General features: G+C 39.5%; 1 protein-coding gene across 1 annotated transcript in view; it reads left to right on the forward strand.

Annotated features, from left to right (window-relative positions):
* The window catches only part of LOC111868152 (beta-1,3-glucosyltransferase), a 47,913-nt gene that overhangs the window by 23,750 nt on the left and 4,423 nt on the right, over window positions 1-19,740 (forward strand). The window contains exons 3-9 of the mRNA XM_023858579.2: window positions 5,658-5,767; window positions 7,340-7,416; window positions 9,187-9,298; window positions 11,376-11,512; window positions 13,973-14,153; window positions 16,946-17,081; window positions 18,087-18,240. Coding sequence (XP_023714347.1) covers window positions 5,658-5,767; window positions 7,340-7,416; window positions 9,187-9,298; window positions 11,376-11,512; window positions 13,973-14,153; window positions 16,946-17,081; window positions 18,087-18,240 — 907 coding nt within the window. The remainder of the gene's footprint in view (window positions 1-5,657; window positions 5,768-7,339; window positions 7,417-9,186; window positions 9,299-11,375; window positions 11,513-13,972; window positions 14,154-16,945; window positions 17,082-18,086; window positions 18,241-19,740) is intronic.

Genomic DNA, 19,740 nt, shown 5'->3' on the forward strand with positions numbered 1-19,740 from the left:
GCATAGTCTAAAGCAAATTTGAAAAGGAGTATGCTTTATACCATTCTGGATAGGAAATTTTTATCAGATGAATGTTTACGTATACGGACTTTACTATACCTTTCGTTTGAAAACGTTTTGGTCAGCCTAACTAGTTTCATGGGTACCCACAACTGTATGAGAATTTGTACAGTACTTCCCTCATAACTGAATCATAGGCTTTCTTGAAGTCTACAAATAGCTGATGTACTGTCTCATTGTACTCCCATTTTTTCCTCCAGTATTTGACCAATGAAAAAGATCTGATCTGTAGTTGATCTGTTACATCGAAACCCACACTGATGATCCCCAATAATTTCATCTATGTATGGACTTAACCTTGAAAGAAGAATATTGGACAAAATTTTATGTGAAGTTGATAGCAGTGATATCTCCCGATAATTACTACAGTCAGTTTTATCACCTTTCTTGTGAACCGGTACAATAATAGAGTTCCTCCACTGATTAGGCAACTTTTCCTTGTGCCAAATAGAAGTAATTTGATTGTGGATCTTAGAACGTAATATTTCACCTCCTGCTTGAATAAGTTCTGCCGGAATTTGATCACTACCTGGCGATTTATACCTTTTCATATTTGCAATAGCACTTTCAACCTCAAAAGGGCTAGGCTCAGGTACTAACGGCTCAGCTGTATGGATTTATGTTTGCCTAATATCACTGACCCTATGTACATTCTATAACTGAGATAAGTAGTTCTTCCAGCTATTCAAAATGTTATGGGAATCCGCAAGTAGATCACCATTCTCATCCTTCACTAAGTTACTGCTAGGCTGGTAACCCCTCTTAAAGTCGTTTATTCCTCTGTACAGGTCTCTAATGTTCCTATTCTTACTGTTCATTGCAAGCTCATCAATTTTGTCTTTCAGATATTCCCTCTTCTTATTCCTGAAACGCCTGCTGGTTTCACGTCTTATATTGTTCAGATTATCCCCATTTATTTCGCTTGGATCATTTAACCATTGCAATTTTGTTTTCTTTGGTCTAATAATTTTGAACATCTTTCGCCACTGCCCTGAGCCAACCTCCCATACAAACTTCTGACCTTCCACGTGCAAAATCTCATGTCCATTTTCTTTAGCTTAGGTCGTTTATCCGAGGAATCCGTCCAGGTCCTTGACTTTGTGTGCATTTTCGTAACAAAGTTATTTTTTACGGTGAGGAGTTTTTAGCCCCACTCCCAACCCCCAAGCTAGAGGACCATCCCTTGTCGGCTGTCTGCGACTGCTTTTTCAATATATTCGCAGTTTCCTCCATCCGCAACCTGAGGACGTGCCATGCCCTGGTGACAAGGGACCCACCTAACATGGAGCTTGTGATTCAGTGAGACTGTTAAGAGTTCCGGTGTTATAAACCCGTGAGGACAAGTCCCTATGAAGTCACTGGGTTTTTTTTTCAATTGACCTAATCCTTCCGGCAGCACTATGGCCCTGGGGTTCACTCAGCCTCTAACAGAAATGAGTACCAGGAAGTAATTAAATAATTTTCCTGGGGAGTAAAGCGCGGCCGGCGCGTAAGGTTGACAACCTTACCCTCAACGTCTCACAACCCTATGGGCCTTCACGGCCTGGTACAGGGATAGCTTTACATACTTTTTTATTAGAAACAGCACGTAATATCTCTTTCTTATCAATAATTTTGGAACTGTACAGTGAAATAGCTCTATCTCGGAAACCGTTCGGAATAGGACACATGTGCATACACACTTTTTTTTTTGCCTAGAATGTCCGTTAAGATGACGTCCCAGAATGTTGGCCTTTCCTCCTGGGACATCCTGTATATGATTTGGCTTGCCGTGAGATTTTGAATGTGTTGTAATGTTCCGCCTCGTTGAAGAAGTTGGGACCAGTGGAGTTGACAAAGCGTGGTTAAGTCAAGGACCCCGTTTCGGCCCCAGCAGTGGGTCACGTATCGATCAGGTCTGTACGTATGTTTAGGTCTATGCAGTCAGTTTGCATCTCCTTGGGTAGAGACCAAACGCTGAATAATTCTAGAGTGTCCAGCGTGTTGTCCGGAGCAGCTCGGAGCGCGTCGAATGTCACTTAGTTGAGGAAGACTGCATAAATACTTGATCCGTGTTCTGGCCAGTGCACAGCTCCCTCTTGCCCCAGCGGCCAGGTTGCCACGGGCAACCGCATTGTAGTGTACGAGTAACCACTCCAAATCCAATTCATGTGCCTGCAATGTAAATCCGAAGACGTAGACTTTATAACGTCGAATGGTGAGGGGAATTGGAAAGGATTTGGAAGGAAATGGTCTTAAATTGATGGGGATACTATCGTGGCACTTACCAGGAGGGACCGAGGAAAACTACGAGGAACATCACTCGGATTAGTTGGCGTCCTGGCCGAGATTCGAACGGAGCACCTCCCGAAAACATGTCCAGAGCGTTACCGCTACACCATTACGTTCAGGCGTTAGACACAATGAAACTGCATAACACAAATGTCATGTAAGAACGGCCTCTCGTGTTCATATTGTCACATGTTAGTGACTAGACACGGGGTATGGGTTGATAATTACATTTATTGAACTCTTGTGACTCGTACCTACAAGAAATTATAACGTTCTCATTAATTGGCGCACTCTGTTTCTCAGTACAACACACGCTAAGTCTTCTCTGTTTTCAGTAGCCGTTGCCTGCTAACGGATCTCGACAGTATCCTCTGCTTCATTAGCGGATAGCGACTATCTCATAAGCAATTCAATCGTCCAGTCTCAACTCATGACTACAGCTCACGGCCTTTTGGCCAAGACTGTCCACTCACTGGCTCACACTGGTCGGGCGGTTAAATTACTGTTGGCCTCGCCAGCACAGTCACTCTCCGGTCCAAGTCCCGCGGTACTCATCATATGTTACTGTCTCAGAATCCAGACTCCCAATCTGGAGGGTCAGGTCCCCTTATTTATATCCCTCAGGGACAGGGTTACCCAGCTACACGCCCAAACACTGGGTACTCCTTTCGTCGCCTTCCAAGACTCACGGGGCCACGGCGTAGGTATTCGAACCCTCCTCCGCGCGGAGGTGGACGGTCACAAAGAAGTCGCCAAAGTCTAAATCAAAGTTACTTTAATACCGCCAGTCAATTCGTCTTGATGTTAAGCCCCTTGAGGCTCACGACCAAAGATTTTTCTTCTTTAACTGAAACCTTGCGGTCCCTCTGTAACGAGAAGATGGGCTTGTCTTTTATGAATATGCTTGGCTTTTGTCAAGTGTACATATCGCATTTATAGCGTGTAACTGAAAATTCTTGCTTTTGCACTGTATGCAGGTCCTCTGTCAGGCCAGGCTTTGCAAAGCCGATCATGACTATCTCTGTCTTATTCTACAACTGTAGTTTGGTCACTTGAACGGTCGTAAGCTTGACCACCACCAAGTTTAAGCCTCGTATTATAGTTTACATATCTGGCTTCGCCTTGTTATATACCGCTATATCACGAACATGTTCATTATCATGATTTCGTATGATTTCTGCTTATCACCTGCCCAATTTTGTTACATGTGCGTATGCATACGGAACGTTGAAAGCCGTGTGCAAATCGCGGACCGGTGTGCACCTTGGAAAATTCCCAATGGTGCGGAGAACCGTGTTTTGCCTGCTCTGCAATTTTAAGAGGTGGATGTCTGCCGGTAATTCCCAGGCGGGGCAGGCTAAGTCATTACTGATCTGATCAGTGCCTTAAAGAGGGTTAGTTTAATGTTGGCGCTTAGTCGCACACGTTTGAATAGGGAGTCGATTCCAATAAATGTTCTGAAGGCCTTGGCTTCAATCATTTCTAATCTTTTAAGCAAGTTATATAACGACGCTGTCAGTATGGAGACTGTACAACATGGAATTTCGCGCATTTTCATTTCGGTGGTTGAACAACTGGATTTGGGAGCTTCATTTATGCATGACTGATGTCCATGGAGCCGAGTCATTAAGAAGACAGCACTCGCTCATCCACTCAAAGCCCCAATATTTTACAGAACCCGAAAATGTATTACCGTGTTCACAAGAGCCCGCTACTAATTTCTATTCGGAGCCAGATGAATCCACTCCACACCCGCGATATAATTTATCTAAGATTCGTTTAATGTTATCTTCTAGTGGTATCCTTTCTTGTGGCTGTGAGGAGTGAAAATCCTCTTGTTATTCCGGCCGTCTTCAGGTCAGGCATTCTGCTCGACTCCCACCCCCCCATTTGTGCGTAAAGGGAATTCGGGTCACATAATCAACAGTAGGTTCTGGGAAGAACCAAGCGTTTACTTTCCTTTCACTGCAGATTGAGTATTTAATGCCTAAAGTGGAGCGACACTTTATTCTGTATGCGTACGTAAGTCAAAACAGTAACATAAAGTCGAGTTTTATAGAATGTCAATTGCGCATGTATTAAAACAGTTTAAAGCTTAAAGTTGTTGCCAGAGCCTCGCCAGTGAGGACAGGGTAGGAGAGGCTGCAATGTTGGTATCGCTGAAGGGAAGGATTTATGAAGTATACCGCTGAGATGGCCTCAGTTGCTAAGTTTCATGAGGATCAGTTCAGGAATTCAAATACTGCTAGGGGTATTGCCCAACAGTTTGAGAGGCTGTGGCGTTGGTATTACTGATATTTTTAAGTACATCTTGAGAATGGCCTCAGATACCTGATATCCATACCAAGTTTTGAAAAGATAGGTTCAGGCATTCAAAGGTTTTTTTTTTGAAGGATACACATGCAGACATGCACAGACACACAGACAGCAAGGTGAACTCATAAGTGCCTACCTTTGTTTTTTTCCCCAAGACGAGGGAAGTCACTAGAAATGAACGCATCAGATCTGTTATGCCAGGTCTACATATCATAGCTTGTTCAGTTGTAAATTTAGTATTTTTGAGCTCTACATACAAGAATTAGATCTTGAACCACACTGGAAACTATCGAGTACTTAGTACGTAGCTTACATAAAGTTCTAAATACACTGAAAAATAACTTAATAAAATTTGTAAGGGTAAAACCCATTCTTATAGCAAATGAGCTACTTCCGGCCACCTCCTTCTGCATCCTTCCCGATTGATCAGTCACAATTTTCCCTGCTTTCGATCTGTCATCAGAAGCAACACGGTTTGACTCCTGCTGGTCCACCTCGACTCCTAAATCTGGCCAAATCATCCAATGCACTTTCGTTTGCTTTATCCGCCCAGCTGTTTCCGTGGAGCTTCAGAAGACGACCATTTTATATAGATTTGTTACCACCCCTCCATAAAACCCCCAACCTTCATGGCAGGGGGTGCCCATGCCCTATAGAACCTGCCTTCACTACGGCTGTTCTATTTGCGACATGCTCAGTTTGGATTGCGGCTGGGACATCGGCATAGACCTTCAGAAATGCAGCATTTTGCCCATGCCGTGTATTTGTGTTTCGTATGACTCTCACAATAAATAGGGATTCTTTCGATTCTTTCCCTAAGCAGTATTAACCATCTGGTATTTGTAATGTAGATGCAGTGTCTTCTGTGAGGTAGGAACTAATATATTAAATACTATTTGGATGCATGCAAGACTTCTGAATGTTGTAATGTTATAGAACCTCATAAGCCACTAACAAAGCAAACATACTGAGGGGACACCTGAAAATGAGTCGCAGTTCATTTGTTGCAGTGACTCGTGATGTGGTGATAGTGGTGTTAAGTCAGGGGGACCCATACCATGCCTCTCTTGCTCAGAATCTTCGGAGCAGCATCCAGCAGCAAGCCCATGAGGCAAATCAGGTGGGTGCCTGCATCAGACATGCCAGGTTCAGTTGCACGCACGCTCAGTACCTTGAAGCTCAAAGTTTCTTACTCTGTAACCAGCCAAATGATCAAGCCCCCAGCTTACGAGACCAAGGACATGGTAATGTGCTGCCTAGTCAGGGCGACTGCATGTCTTGCAGATGGATGGGTGTGAAACAGTGATGGAATCATTGTATTTCATTCAGGATGATAAGAGGTGCCTGTAAACAAACAAGCTGTGTTCTTAGCTTTGGCTTCTCAGTTTGACATTGGGAGAAGTATGGAAAGAGGCAGTGGTTGCAGCTGCACTGTGGGAAGGAGGGAAGGTGACACACTAAAGCCTACAGTTACAGTTAATCCGGATGTTGAACAATACAGACCAAAATATAAAAAATGAAAAAGTATGTTCACAGTTGAGTACATGTGCTTTAAAAGACACATGACATTTAGGAACAAAAGGGATTAGAGTAAGAGGATTTTCAGACTATGTTGAGGGTAGCTGGAGAGACTGAAACCACACAAGAAAATATCAAAGATTGGCTTGAGCTGGATGAAGGAGACCTTGCATTTCAGCTTCTGACAGAAGACGACATTGCTGGAGTGATATTTTTGTATTTATTTTCATTAGCACTGCCTATGTTATTACATTTCTGATTTATTTCTTCTCTAAGTTTTTTGGCTTTTATGGCTACCTTTTGCTTCAGTAATCCGGATGACCCCTCCCCATAATCAATCCGGATTAGTGAGTGTTCAGTGTACGTTGACTATTCTGTGATGTCTTAATATCCTACTGAGATAACGAAGAGAGGCATCATGTGCACTGTGAGAAGAGCACCTCTCTGCCTGTAAGCCAGTAAGAACCAAATGTGGTATCGCTAGTTACCGATGCTTTGTTTATATGCACTCTGCAGACATTCTAAATGGGGTGTAGTAGAGAAAAACTGACAAACTTGGAGAAAAGTCTGCTGTGGTGCAACTTCGTCCGCCAAGAGTTTAATGTGAAGTAACCTACCTAGTATTGAACTTGAGGCCCCATGGTGAGAAGCTTGCATCTAACTGCTTGTGATATAGCATGGCCATCACAAGGCTTTGTCTTCTCGTTCATAAATACTGAAGACTCTTTCCACTTCACATAAACCGGATGATACAGCTACATTTCAGCGACATTATAAGATCTGCTTAATGTTTAAGTACTCTTCATATAAGCTGTCTTCTGATACAGGAAGTAACTTATGAGGGGAATTCATGACATGTACTTTCCCTTAAATGATAAATATTTTGTTGTTCTGGGTCAGGATATGGACTATTGGAGGGCTCTTGTGAACATGGTACTGGACCTTCAGGTTCCATGAAATGCTGGGAAGTTCTTGAGTAGCTTCACCATTGGCATCTTCTCAAGAAGAGCTCAGCTCCATGAAGTTAGTTAGTTGTACTGAGAATGGTGTTTTAATGGTCATCAATAGAGGAGATGATAAGGGCCTGTCATGGCCACAGTTATCCTGTTGTTTTCCAGTTCACATGTCTGGCACGTGTGTATGTGTGAGTTATAATATATAGTTGTTTGTTTAGGTTGTGCCCATAGTGCACCTGACTCATGAAGACTTCCCTCATCCTGGAGTCTGGACAGTGGTCCCTCTTTTGTCTCAGTAAGTCAAAAAATTATTTTATCGTGGTGTTGACATTGTCATAATTGAGGGATAAGTTCAGAAACAAGGCTGTGACCTGCCTTTTCTTTTTGTTCATGATCTAACAATGCTGCCAGTAAAGATGTCCCTCTGATTAATTAAGGACCACATGTTGAAGAGGTATGAAGGATTTAAGATGTAGCTGTGCATTATATGCATTCTTAATCTTAGCACTGAAATTGAGGTGAAGGGTCACCTGTGCATCCCAGAACCAATCTGAATGCTGTGGAGAAGAGGCAAGTTTCTTCCCCCTGCCAGAAATGGAACCCTAATTCCTCAGTTGTCCAACCTGTACTTTAGTCGCCATCAGTAGCTGAGACTGTAGCACCGAATGGTAAGATGGTTAGTGAAGAATGAATTGGAAAGTATTTGGTATGAAGCATATGCCTGGAGGAACTAAGGGCAACCATGAAAAATCACAGGCCAGGTGAAGGGGCCCTGTTTGAAATTTTACCTTGAATATCACACATACAAACCAGTGCTAACCACTCAACTGCTTTGTTTGGTATAGCTTGGTCTTGAAACTGAGTTCTTTGACAAGATAAATTGATGCTTGATAGAGTTACTGACAACATTGTTAAATAAACTGCAGATAATAGATATGATAATTGTGCTTTACTTGCAAGCTATCCAGGAGATCCTATCTGTTGTACCAGAAATTAATTTAAGTCAAAACAAAGTGATCCCTGTAAGCTGCTACATGTGTCAGCATTGACATAGGTCTCAAATATAAATCATCTTTTACATGTCTTGAGGCTATGTTTTGTGCCAATGTTATGTTATTACTAAGGTAATTCTTTCAGATCTTACCACATCTCAGATGGTTAGTCACTGATTTTTCGCTGTGGAGCTCAGGGTTCAATCCCAGCACAGTCTCTGTGAGATTTGTGGTAGTGGGGTGGGTTCTGTCTGAATATGTTGGTTTTCCCATGTCATTTGTCATCCCACCAATGCTTTTTTTTTTTCTTATCATCATCTTAGGCTGGTACAAGGGCCCATTTAGGGTGCTAGTCTAACCCCAGCTCAGAGAATAATATTTAGTATTTGCCTGAATGTAAGCCACACTTTTTACCCCTAGCTGTTGAAATCATGGTGGGGCTTATAAGTGGCTCTTAAAGAGAAATGTAATTGGTTTTTCTGGATACAGTGAAGCTACAGTCAGTGGAGTCATCATAGAAATGCGTCACACTCAATTTTTTTACACTATTAGAGCCTCTCAGAACATTAATTTTTTTTGCCTTGGCACTACAGCCCCAGTGGGCCTAGGCCTACCTCCATGAACTCCGTTCTCCCTTAGGTTTTACGCATATGGTAGGACTCCTTGGGCGAGTGATCAGCTCATCGCAAGGCCTCTACCTGTAGACAAACACAGAAAAACGCACACAAACATCCATGCCATGAGTGGGATCCGAACCCACGATCCCGGCTTCCGAGCGAGCGAAGACAGTGCATGCCTTAGACCGCTCGGCTACCATGAGCGGCGAACATTAAATTAACATGTTTTAATCTATGTTTATAACTACATGGAGCAACATCAACCTTTTTTCTCTGAGCTGCTCTGATTGCTATGTATAATGATGAGTGTGCGTAAAAGCCCCCACCCCCCATTTTAAGACCATATAATTCTGGGGTTGCAGTTTGTATTCTGATAAATGCAGTATTTATGGTATGTTTGCAATGGAAATTTGCAAAAATGATTTTTGGAATGATTATGTGCATTATTTGTTCCAGATTGTATACAATACATGGGTCCAACAGTTCATGGCTGATCTTCTGTGAAGGTCACACCACAATTGACTTGTTTCAGATGTTGGAGCTTCTAAATAAGTACAGTCCTACAGAGGTAACCACAGTATTCAACTTGTGTCTTAGTGCAATACAGTGCAGGTCTTGACACTCATGTGACAAATACATATACAGATTGTGGGAATGGGAGGTTGATGGAACTGACAGAATCGTGTCCCGTGGTGAGCTCTGGTTCTGCTATCAGAGGATACAGTATTTTAACATGTTAAGTATTGTTTTTATAAACAGCATTTGCTAATATATAGGATTTGAAGTTCTCACAGTGGTGGTTGTGAAGAGTTCTGTCTTCTGGGATATACTGCCATTTCTTACTTAGCTTATTTTTTGACCACAGAAGAGACATGATCCTCCAAAGTGCTGCTTGACTCTCAGCGGACTATATGACATATCCCAGAAGATAGAATTCTTTGATAATATACATTTTTGTGTGTGAGTGTGAACTTCGAACACATAAATATGTCTAAAACCTCTAAATGCATACATTAGAACTGGCTTGAAAATAGTGTACTCCATAATATAGCATGGCAAATTGTGAGTGGAGTTTTTTTGCAGTTTATTAATCTTACTTGGGGCCTGTTTATTAAATTTTAGTAATGGTTTATGATATATATGAAAAAAATCATTTATGGTGGTATGTAAAATGGATTTCATTAAGGGTCAGTGTGGAATTAAATTCGAATTGCTAGAAAACTTCTAGTGAAAGTCTGGCATACAAGGTCAGACAAATAAATTTCAAGACTAAATATTTAAGAATTTAGTTTGAGAGCTGCAGATATTAGCAACATAGAATTTGTCCAAGTAATCTCCCTCCAATTCTGTTCAAAACGGTTTTTAAAATCCTGAACAGGAATGTCTTTCAAAATCTCTTTCACAGATTTTCTCAATATCTGAGAAACCCATTCCTTTCAGCACACTCTTGAGTTATGGAAACAGTCAGAGGTCAGCTGGAGCTAAGTCATGAGATTACGGCAAATGATCCAAGGCAGATGTGCTTTTTCCTGCCAAAAACTGTGACACTCAAAGTGAAGAATATGCCAGTGTATTGTCATGGTGAAGAATCGATGAGCAGTCTCCACAACTTCCTTCATTTGCACCTCACAGCATCAATAAGCCTTTTCAAAACAGCCATATAGAGTGTCTGATTAACAGTGGTCCGTTCAGGTATAAATTCTAAGTGGGTGATACCCCTGATGTTGATGAAGCAGATCAACATTATTTTGATCTTGGATTTTGACATCTGTTTCTTCTTTGGCCTGGGATTCACCATAAAGTGTAATGTCTCTAACTTTTCACATGGTTATTTCTTCAGTTTAATACAGAGTTCACATTCACTGTCTGTTCCATTGTATGCTGCATTTTCACATCTGGACAAAGTTGACGACACACAGTGATCTAATGAGCTACTGTTCAATGAATACTGAATGCAGCTTATCCAGACTTTCCATGTGAGCTCTATCTTGTTGTGTCACCTAATATCCCAAGTAATAGCAATGCCAAATTTGCCAGCACAAAATTAAAAGTAAGCCTTAAAACTTATTTTCCCAACTTTATATTAAATTTAAAAATTCTGTCCAATAATTTAGGCTGTCATACTCTTGATGAGTCACAGTGAACAGGCAGACATGACTGTGAGCAAATCTATGTAAGAGCATCCAGTACAAGACTTCATGAAAATCAGTCTAATGGTTCTCAAGTTATGAGATCAGAAGCCAGATATATTTTAATTATCTTAAAATGTAAGACATATGGAAACAGAGTATTGGGCACAAAATGAGTATTTCGTTTTCCTGTGTAACCTTTGGTTGAAACATTTTTTGCTCTGACAGGTGTGTAGCAATTACACATCTTATATGCTTAGAAATGCATATAGGTCTTCATGTGAAGTGTTTTATGTATTAGATTTTAAGCAAAATTGAAAATTCTCAAGAACCATTAGTGAAAGTCTCCTATGTTAGATTTTTAAAATAATGTGTTCAACAGCATTTGGTGTTAATTCTGCATCAAATACAGACAGTTTGGTGGATGTGACCCCACATAATGTGTTCTGTATTACTTTGTAAAGAATGCATAAGAATTTATTTTTTCATGCTCTGTTCTTTTTTCCCCTGCTTCAGGAACTGTTCATTGGTCACGCATTACGTGACAGAGAAGCTACTATCATTCACCATTTTGCCTTCTCAAATGATCCCCTCCAATTCAGATATCCTCACTTCGCATCAGGATTTGCCATGAGCCAGGCTTTGTTAAAAAAGTAAGTTAAATTTCCCATTGTTCTTTCAGTACAAATGCGTTATGCAGTGAAACTGCCTTGTGGTTTCTTGCTGGGAACAGATAATTGCAACCTCATGATGTAGGTTTGTGGTTTCAGCCTGACTTCCTTTTCTGAAGAACTCCATTACCATTCTTAACGAGGAAGCCAGCTATTCCAGTGGTGGAGGATTTTGTTTACATTTTCCATAATTCTTCTAGGAAATGGCTGGATGGTATTTTAAAATAGACATGGTTGCTTCTTTTCACATCTTCCCATTTCCAGTTCACAGTCGTCTTTTCACTTGACAATATGTAATCTGTGTAGTAGCAAAATTGTTGTTAAATAAATTTGCAAGCATATATTTAAAACTAATCTAAGCTGACTAATGCTTTATGATGAAATTAGCGGTGTTCTTCGAGGTCGGTTTGAAGGGTGTGATTAGCAGCATGTGCAGGGAGTTCAAAGAGAAGGAACCAAAGGTACACTATGATTAAAATGATGGTTTGGCTGTGATCACTGTGTAACTTTCTGATATGGTGATGAGTCATTCTCTCAGTCAACAAAGAGTGCTGTTGGTATTGTAGTGACCAAAGGTTTTGCTTGCTCAGGTATTTTGCCTTTCAAGTCTCTATTCCTTACTCTTGCAGTGGGGTCTATAATACAGTAGCAAGTTTTAATAATTAGGCTGTGGGCTAGACCAGTGTTCCACAACCTTTTTCTACTCGCGGCACACCATGAAGTATCCATGACTCAACACGGCACACCAAAATGTTATTCCATTTTGAGTATAAAATGACTAAAAACAAACACAAACAATGCAAGATAAATGTGCTGACTGAAGACAACTTTCAAGATGTTCAGGCATTGTCAGAGATCAGCACTTCCAAACCATCGAGATGCTTGTTGCAAGAAACTTCTGTTTCGCTGGGATCTGCATTCACAGTCATAAGGCTAATTAAAATTTCACTTGCTTGAGCTTAAGTAGCCTGATCATACAGCAACTTGTTGCTGCAAAATGTACACCACAGAGTCATGAATCTGCTCCTGCAGTTTGTAACTGATGATGCCTTACCTTAGTGGTCATGTCAGTATGCAAGATGTATGAATATGGAGTGAAGGGCATCCTTACAGTATGTATGTAGTGAATTATTTGCTTGAGAACTTCAGAATGTATCACAAAACTTCTTCATGACTGTGAGTCATTCTTGAAAGTAAAAGGGGGATAACAGGAGCAGTTATTATAAGATATAAATTTTTATCACCTTTTTTCAGTCATCAGTAATGAAGTTCTGTTACACAAATTGGAATTATTTCTATAACATAAAAGTACGAAAATTACAAATTACTTTTCAAATATATATGAATCGTCATCATTTTCATAAACTAAAATCATAAAAATATTGGCACGTATTCAAGTATCAGTTCTTAAAGCTGTCAAAGTGTAGATCGATGCTGAGTGTTCTCATGCAGTAGGTAACCTGTTCCAATCTGTCACAAGCTAACCATCGTAATGCAACCTAGTAGTGCCCAGATATGTGGTCAGTGACAAAAAGGTACATCCACAAAGAATGTGATAGAATTCATGCATGCAAGAAATGCCCCAAGTTCTATTTGTTTAGACTGTTGTAGATTTGACTAAAATGATGATCTTCTTAGAACTCAAAACTTGATGTAAAATTCAAACTCAAATTTGTGCCTCCTTCATTTTCTGATTTATGTTTAAATTTGTGATCTTTAAATCTGAATCTTCTGCCTTACTCCTTATGCCTAATTTTGTACTGAATAAATGTTTTATAAAGTTTTTCATCTTATTCATTATTTCTATGTGTGGGCCACCTTTCAATCTATGGATTCCTAGGGTAGCCCACAGTGTCAGTTTTCTGTTCTTCACTATGGCTTCCAAGCCCTACAGTATGTTAACAGTTTCTGTACACAAAATTTAGGATATTAGATTTCACACAAAGAAACCAGAAAAATGTCCAGATCCATATGTGGACCACTGTTAGTACTAGTGCCTTACCTTTCCAACTCCTTACAGCTGTGACCAATAGCTCAGGCAAACAGCTCAACCCCAGAGCAGTCTAACACAAAGTGCCATCTGAAATATGTGTTCGTTGAGGTGTAATTGGCAAGGAGAGCTATGAAAATAAAAGCAGTGGTGTCAACTGTTCTCAGCCCTTAGCTAATTCCTCCCCTTTTTTCTCTCATTGTAGCCCTGACTAAGGTTGTAAACTGTATTAAAGATGCACACTTTGTTAGATTGCTAGGTCTACTCTCATATTACAAATTTCACCAGACTGCCCAGCACCGTGTCCTAGAAGACAATAGTCACGAATTGGTTTCTTTTAGGATACAGTTAAATTCTGATGTAAATTGATGTACAACTTCATGTATATCTTCAAATTTTGTGGCTGGCATATTTCTTTGAAGTGTGGTGTTAATTGTCTTCTCTGATTTCAGAATTGCCTATCGACTGGATTGTGGCGATCATCCTGACATGGACTTTTCCATTGACCCTTCACATGAGTTGGCTCTGTACATATGGGAAAATGGAAAGGGCCCAGAACTGACACATGCTTCCCAGTTGTGCCTTAGGAATCATCCCCAGTGTGCCTCATATCCTCTAGAGTTTCATGCTTGTGTAAGTGTATGTGCTGTATGTGTGAGAGTTATATTGTCTTGAGCAGTCACATGTGTTCTGTCTTTCAGCCAGTGAACAGATTTTGATGAAATGTGGCATGGGAGATTTATTTTAAAAGTTGTCTTCATGGTATGATGCTTAGGCATAGGGGAGACTTTATATTGTATCACAGATGTGAACACTGTGTGATGTGACTCCATTCTTTGCATCTCGTGTAATGAGTATTCACAGGTCATAGATCAGCTGCATATACAGTTGCGATTATACTCATAATGATTCATGCCTTTTTCCTATGTATGTACGTGTTTGCAGAAATGTAAATTTTCTCTTTACCTGTTTCATATTTCATGTAAAGGACCAAATACGGGAACACCCCATGCTGCAGTATGATAAAATAGCCTGTGTACTATTGTCAATTTTTATGGAAGCCATGACCATTGAAGTTATATGCAAGTATTGCAAGTATTGTGGTAGAGCTTTTGGATTTACATTTACATTTACATTTATTTTCACTTCATGGATCCAATCATCTCCCCGTAGGGCTGGATATAAAACATGTCACATGTTACAAATTCATGATGACTACATATCAGTCATCCTTTGTCCAACAAAATATATAATTAGGCCTCTCACAGCTAGCTCGAGTTGTCATTACAACACACATGGGTTGTGGAAAAACCACAGTCAGATTCAAATTCACGCCTTGCCATTCCACACACACTGGCAAGCCGTTATCATTAAAACAGTTCCATTATAAAATATTAAAATTCATAACAAAGACAGACATCAGACATACATACTGTACTACTACACTTACAACAAGCAAGTCTCAACAGTATGTAATTCACGCACACAGACCGTTTATTAACTCTTAACTTCTGAGCCCCTTGCATGCTCAACTAACTCATCAATTGAGTAAAATGTGTTACTTTGTAAATAATTTCGTGAAACAAGCCTAAATTACTTTTTATTATTTTTTAAAACTGTGATATTTGACGGCAGAATATCATATAGCTTGATGCCTGAATAATACACCCCTCTCTGATAGGATGATAGATGTGTTGAAGGTGGTCATTCCTTCTGGTACCAATGACATAGACAGAGTTACTCGTTTGAAACGTATCCAAATTATTAACAGCAAATATCATCAATGAGAGCAAATATACACAAGGGATTGGTAGTATGTCAGGCTTTTTAAGTAAATCTCTACATGTATGAGTTGGGCCCACTCCCATCATCATTCTTATTATTTTCTTTTGTATAACAAAGACCTTATGACTGTCTTCAGGCTTTTTAAGTAAATCTCTACATGTATGAGTTGGGCCCACTCCCATCATCATTCTTATTATTTTCTTTTGTATAACAAAGACCTTATGACTGTCTTATGTATTTCCCAAGCATATTATTCCATATTTCACAACTTAATAATAATATGCATAATATGCAGCCTTAAGACTATTTATATTTAATATATGTGAAGCAAAAAATCGATATGTCCCTTACAAGTCAGATAATTGTCCAGCTGGAAACTGAGAAATGTTATCGTTTCTACTTCTTTCAGCATTTTGTTAAAAAACAATATATATAGAGGGTACCTCATAGCTGCTGTTGGGGTGAATTTTATCATTTTTGTTTTATCCAGATTTAACACTAATTGATTATTTTGAAACCACGAAAACATATGATTGAAAACAACATCCAGTTTTGTGTTTAAATTATATTAGTGTTTAGCTGTGCAAAGAATACTTTTGTCATCTGCAAACATAATAACTTCCGAAATTTTACTTATTTCAAGGGGGAAATAGTTTATGTATATGGTCCCAACACCGATCCCTGAGGCACGCCACATCCAACAATTTCCCAGTTAGAATAATATTTATTATTTATATAATTCAATTCCACTTTTTGCCTCCTATATTGGAGGTAAGATTTAAACCATTGCAGTAATACACCCTGTGCTCCATAGTACTGCAGTTTCATTAATAGAAGATCATGATTAACGCAGTCAAAGGCCTTGGCTATGTCACGAAATATACCAGTTACATACTCTTTTCTATTCCAGGCTGTAAGTATTACATTGGTTAATTTAAACATTGCCATTCAGATCCTCATTCCTAATCTTTTTTTCTTGTAATAACACAAACTTCGTTTATTAATGTGAGTGTTACATCTTTTAACATTGTAGTTAGCTGTAATGTATTGTGATAGTGGCAAAGAAAGCATCCACATTTTAAGGCAGGAAAGGATCCTCTGTTTGTATAAAGTGCAAATGAATTGTCTTGCAGTGGAGATGCATGAAGGTAGAGATTGCCTGGAAAGGCAGCAGATATTGTGGTATATGAAGAGCGCTATCTTCTATGACTGTGTTAGTTTACCGACGTTTTGGAGGGATGTACTGCCTCCATCTTCAGGGTTGAGGAGAAAGTAAGTAAGCGTGCTGCATACTTGGTGTACACTAAAGATGGCAGCAGTACGTTCCTCTGAGAGGTCTGTAAACTTCCACCAGACTACACGGCATCACAGCTCTTCATAGTCACTGCTGCAGGAATCTCAGTACTCACACTGTCATATCATGTGTTCCTGCCTTTCATTTGGAACATCTCTGCACTGAGTTCAGCTATCCTGACTGAGGTTATTGTTCTGTTTGTCAGTCTCTCCAGTTACATACTTGGCTTTGACACTTAAATGGACCAGAGTTACTTCCTTCTCCACCATTCATATCTTACCTAGTGCTAACTAACATGCTAATGACAAAGGCATCTATAAGTTAAGACCTGACTGTATTGTTTTAGGGTAATCCAGTAGCAAAGGAGTCCATGTACTTTGCAGTAAAAACATGCAGCAAATATCACAAGGACAGGATACCTGTTGTGAAACATACTTGGGCAAAGTATGTGCTTCATATCGGCTTTTACAGCGAAAGCAAAGGTAATGTTATAGTAAAATTTCAGGGGTTTGAGGGTGTAAGGGGGAAGTGGGAAACTTTGTATTAATCACATCAAAAGATTCAGTATAAACATTATAGCTGCTGGAGCAAATGGTCTTGATTGTTTTAATGCCACACCATTCAGAGAAAGGTGGCAATTTGCAAGGAACCCATTGCCTCCATCTTCAATCCAGAATAACATACTCTTCATGGTCACTATTGTGAGAAACTCAAATCCAGCATTATAGCCCATTTTCATGAGTCACACCTTATACCCAGGGTATAAGTATATAAAACATAAATTCATAACACATTGGAAGCATATATTTTTACCTGCATGTTAAATCATGATTCTGAATGAAAATTACCCATGGACTACTACCAAATTACACAGTATCACAATCCATAAAGTGTTACTCTTCACAAAATAAGATTTCTGAGTCTTTAAAATAATAACACATAAGATGAAATGTCTTACAAGACAAAGAATTCAATTTAATATCTCACACACACAAGCCACATAACAAAACTGTTAATAGCAGTACATCGACATCATTATGAGCTGCACAAATAACACGCATAATATCCACTCTGCCAAAGGGATGGAACACGAATAAACCGAAAATGAGAAATACTGAAGCAAATATCTTTTAAGCAAATGGACGGCGACCACAGTGGAAAACATTAAGATGTTAATTAATTTTAATTGTTTTAATTAGGAAATATCATGTTCACATGCAGTGTGTAATTTTGACATACAGTGCAACAATTTTGGCAAGATAGACAACACCTGATGATGGCTGTATGCGGCCAAAACATGTAGTGAGGAAGGAGGTTGACTAGATAATAAGTTGCCTCTATTACCTAGATTTCTAGACAAGAGAAAAAGTCCAAAAACCCAGTAATTCTGAACAGTCAGTTGCTTGTGGTATGCGGCACCTAATTAAGTACAGGGTCATCTTGTTAATTTACATCTACTAGCATTACTAGCATTTATCTCTTTTCAGATGCATCAATCCCAACAATTGATTTAGGAGTCCCAAACACAGAACATGGGCACTGTGGAAAAACAATGGCCATGTTGAAACATATTGCTATGATCGCTCCATCCTTACAAGACGTTAGGTGGGTTGTCATAGCAGATGATGACACTATTCTGAGGTAAGTGGTTAAATGTTTAATCAGTTACAAGGGAGAGTCTGTACATACGTCACAAAGGTAAAACTGCCTGTAACAGGCTGCGAAGGCCCATGGGGGTGTGAGAAGTCAAGGCTCCCCCATCTTATAGACAATTGGCTCACAGATGGCAGTAAGATTGTCAGCCTTATGTTTTGCTGCCCTTTCCCCCCAGGAATCTTCCTGGTACTCATTTCTATTAGAGGCCGAGTTGACCCCAGAACAATCGAAGAAAATCCAATGACTTCTTCAGGAATCAAACGTGCAATATGTCAGCTTGCAGCTTAGTGCCTCAACCAACTATACTACCGCTTGCCCCTAAATAGGTCATGGATGAAAATGTAAAACATGTGATATTCAAATCTGGAGAAAACATCTATTTCTTGACATATCCTCCACCAACATTATACACTTGTCCCATCACTTTACAAACGCGATGAAACCCACAGTGCAGGAGTCTTTTGACTGCTGTCTCAGCCACTTCAGCACCTGATCGGGCATCATCTGTGACTTCCAAATGTCCTTGAGAGGATGTCTTGACCCATTTGTGAACTGCTTTATGCAACAAATACTGCCCACCGTAAACAGGGAACATTTCAGTATAAATATCCTTTGCACTGAGTCCTTTTGCACACAAAAAAAACTGAAACCAGCCTCTGAAATGTGCATGCATATCTGCTACCTAGATTGTCATGAAGCTGGACTGTGCTGCTACCTGGTGATATGCATAGAAAACCTATTAAAGCCATTACAGCTGCTTTACTTCCATTTCTGATCTATTTACTGACTCTCCCTCATGTCTTCTTCTTATTGCTTGTGTCACATATATAGGACAGAGGTGACTTCAGTGTAGGGATACACACACAATAACATGACCAAGGTAGCTGTCTTCGAAACCACAGGCTTCATTTCCTATCTTGTCAGAAGTTTATTTTTCTCGATATCACTAGGATGTACCTCAAACATCATGTGTAGGCAAAGATAAATTTATCCCTATGCCTGAGTTAATTTGTTATTGTTATCTGAAGTTTATTTATTGATCTGTCAATAAGTCATCAAAGAATTGGAAAATAGTGACTGGAAAAGATTATGGAAGACAGTATCCATGGCCTAATTGAATTGAATTGAATTTATTTACATTCTATAAATCCTAAGCAGGTTAGTACCTTTGGATACAGAACAAGTCAAAATGTTACATACATAAGTACAGGCAATTTTAGCTTAAAAATTAATATAACTTAATTTTACATCATTCTCTATTTACATTGAAGTATTCATCTAAAGAGTAGAAGGAATGAGCATGTAGATAATTCTTTAACTCTGATTTAAACTTTTTAGTATCATTGCCCAAGTTTTTAATACTTTGTGGCAGATTGTTGAACACTTTTATGCCAGTAAAGTAGACTCCTTTTTGATATACTGATAAAGTTGATGAGGGTAGGTGGAAGTTGTATTTTTGTCTAGTATTCATGTTATAGACATCAG

Source organism: Cryptotermes secundus, unplaced genomic scaffold, assembly GCF_002891405.2.
Source record: "Cryptotermes secundus unplaced genomic scaffold, Csec_1.0 scaffold2757, whole genome shotgun sequence".
Lineage (NCBI taxonomy): Eukaryota > Metazoa > Arthropoda > Insecta > Blattodea > Kalotermitidae > Cryptotermes > Cryptotermes secundus.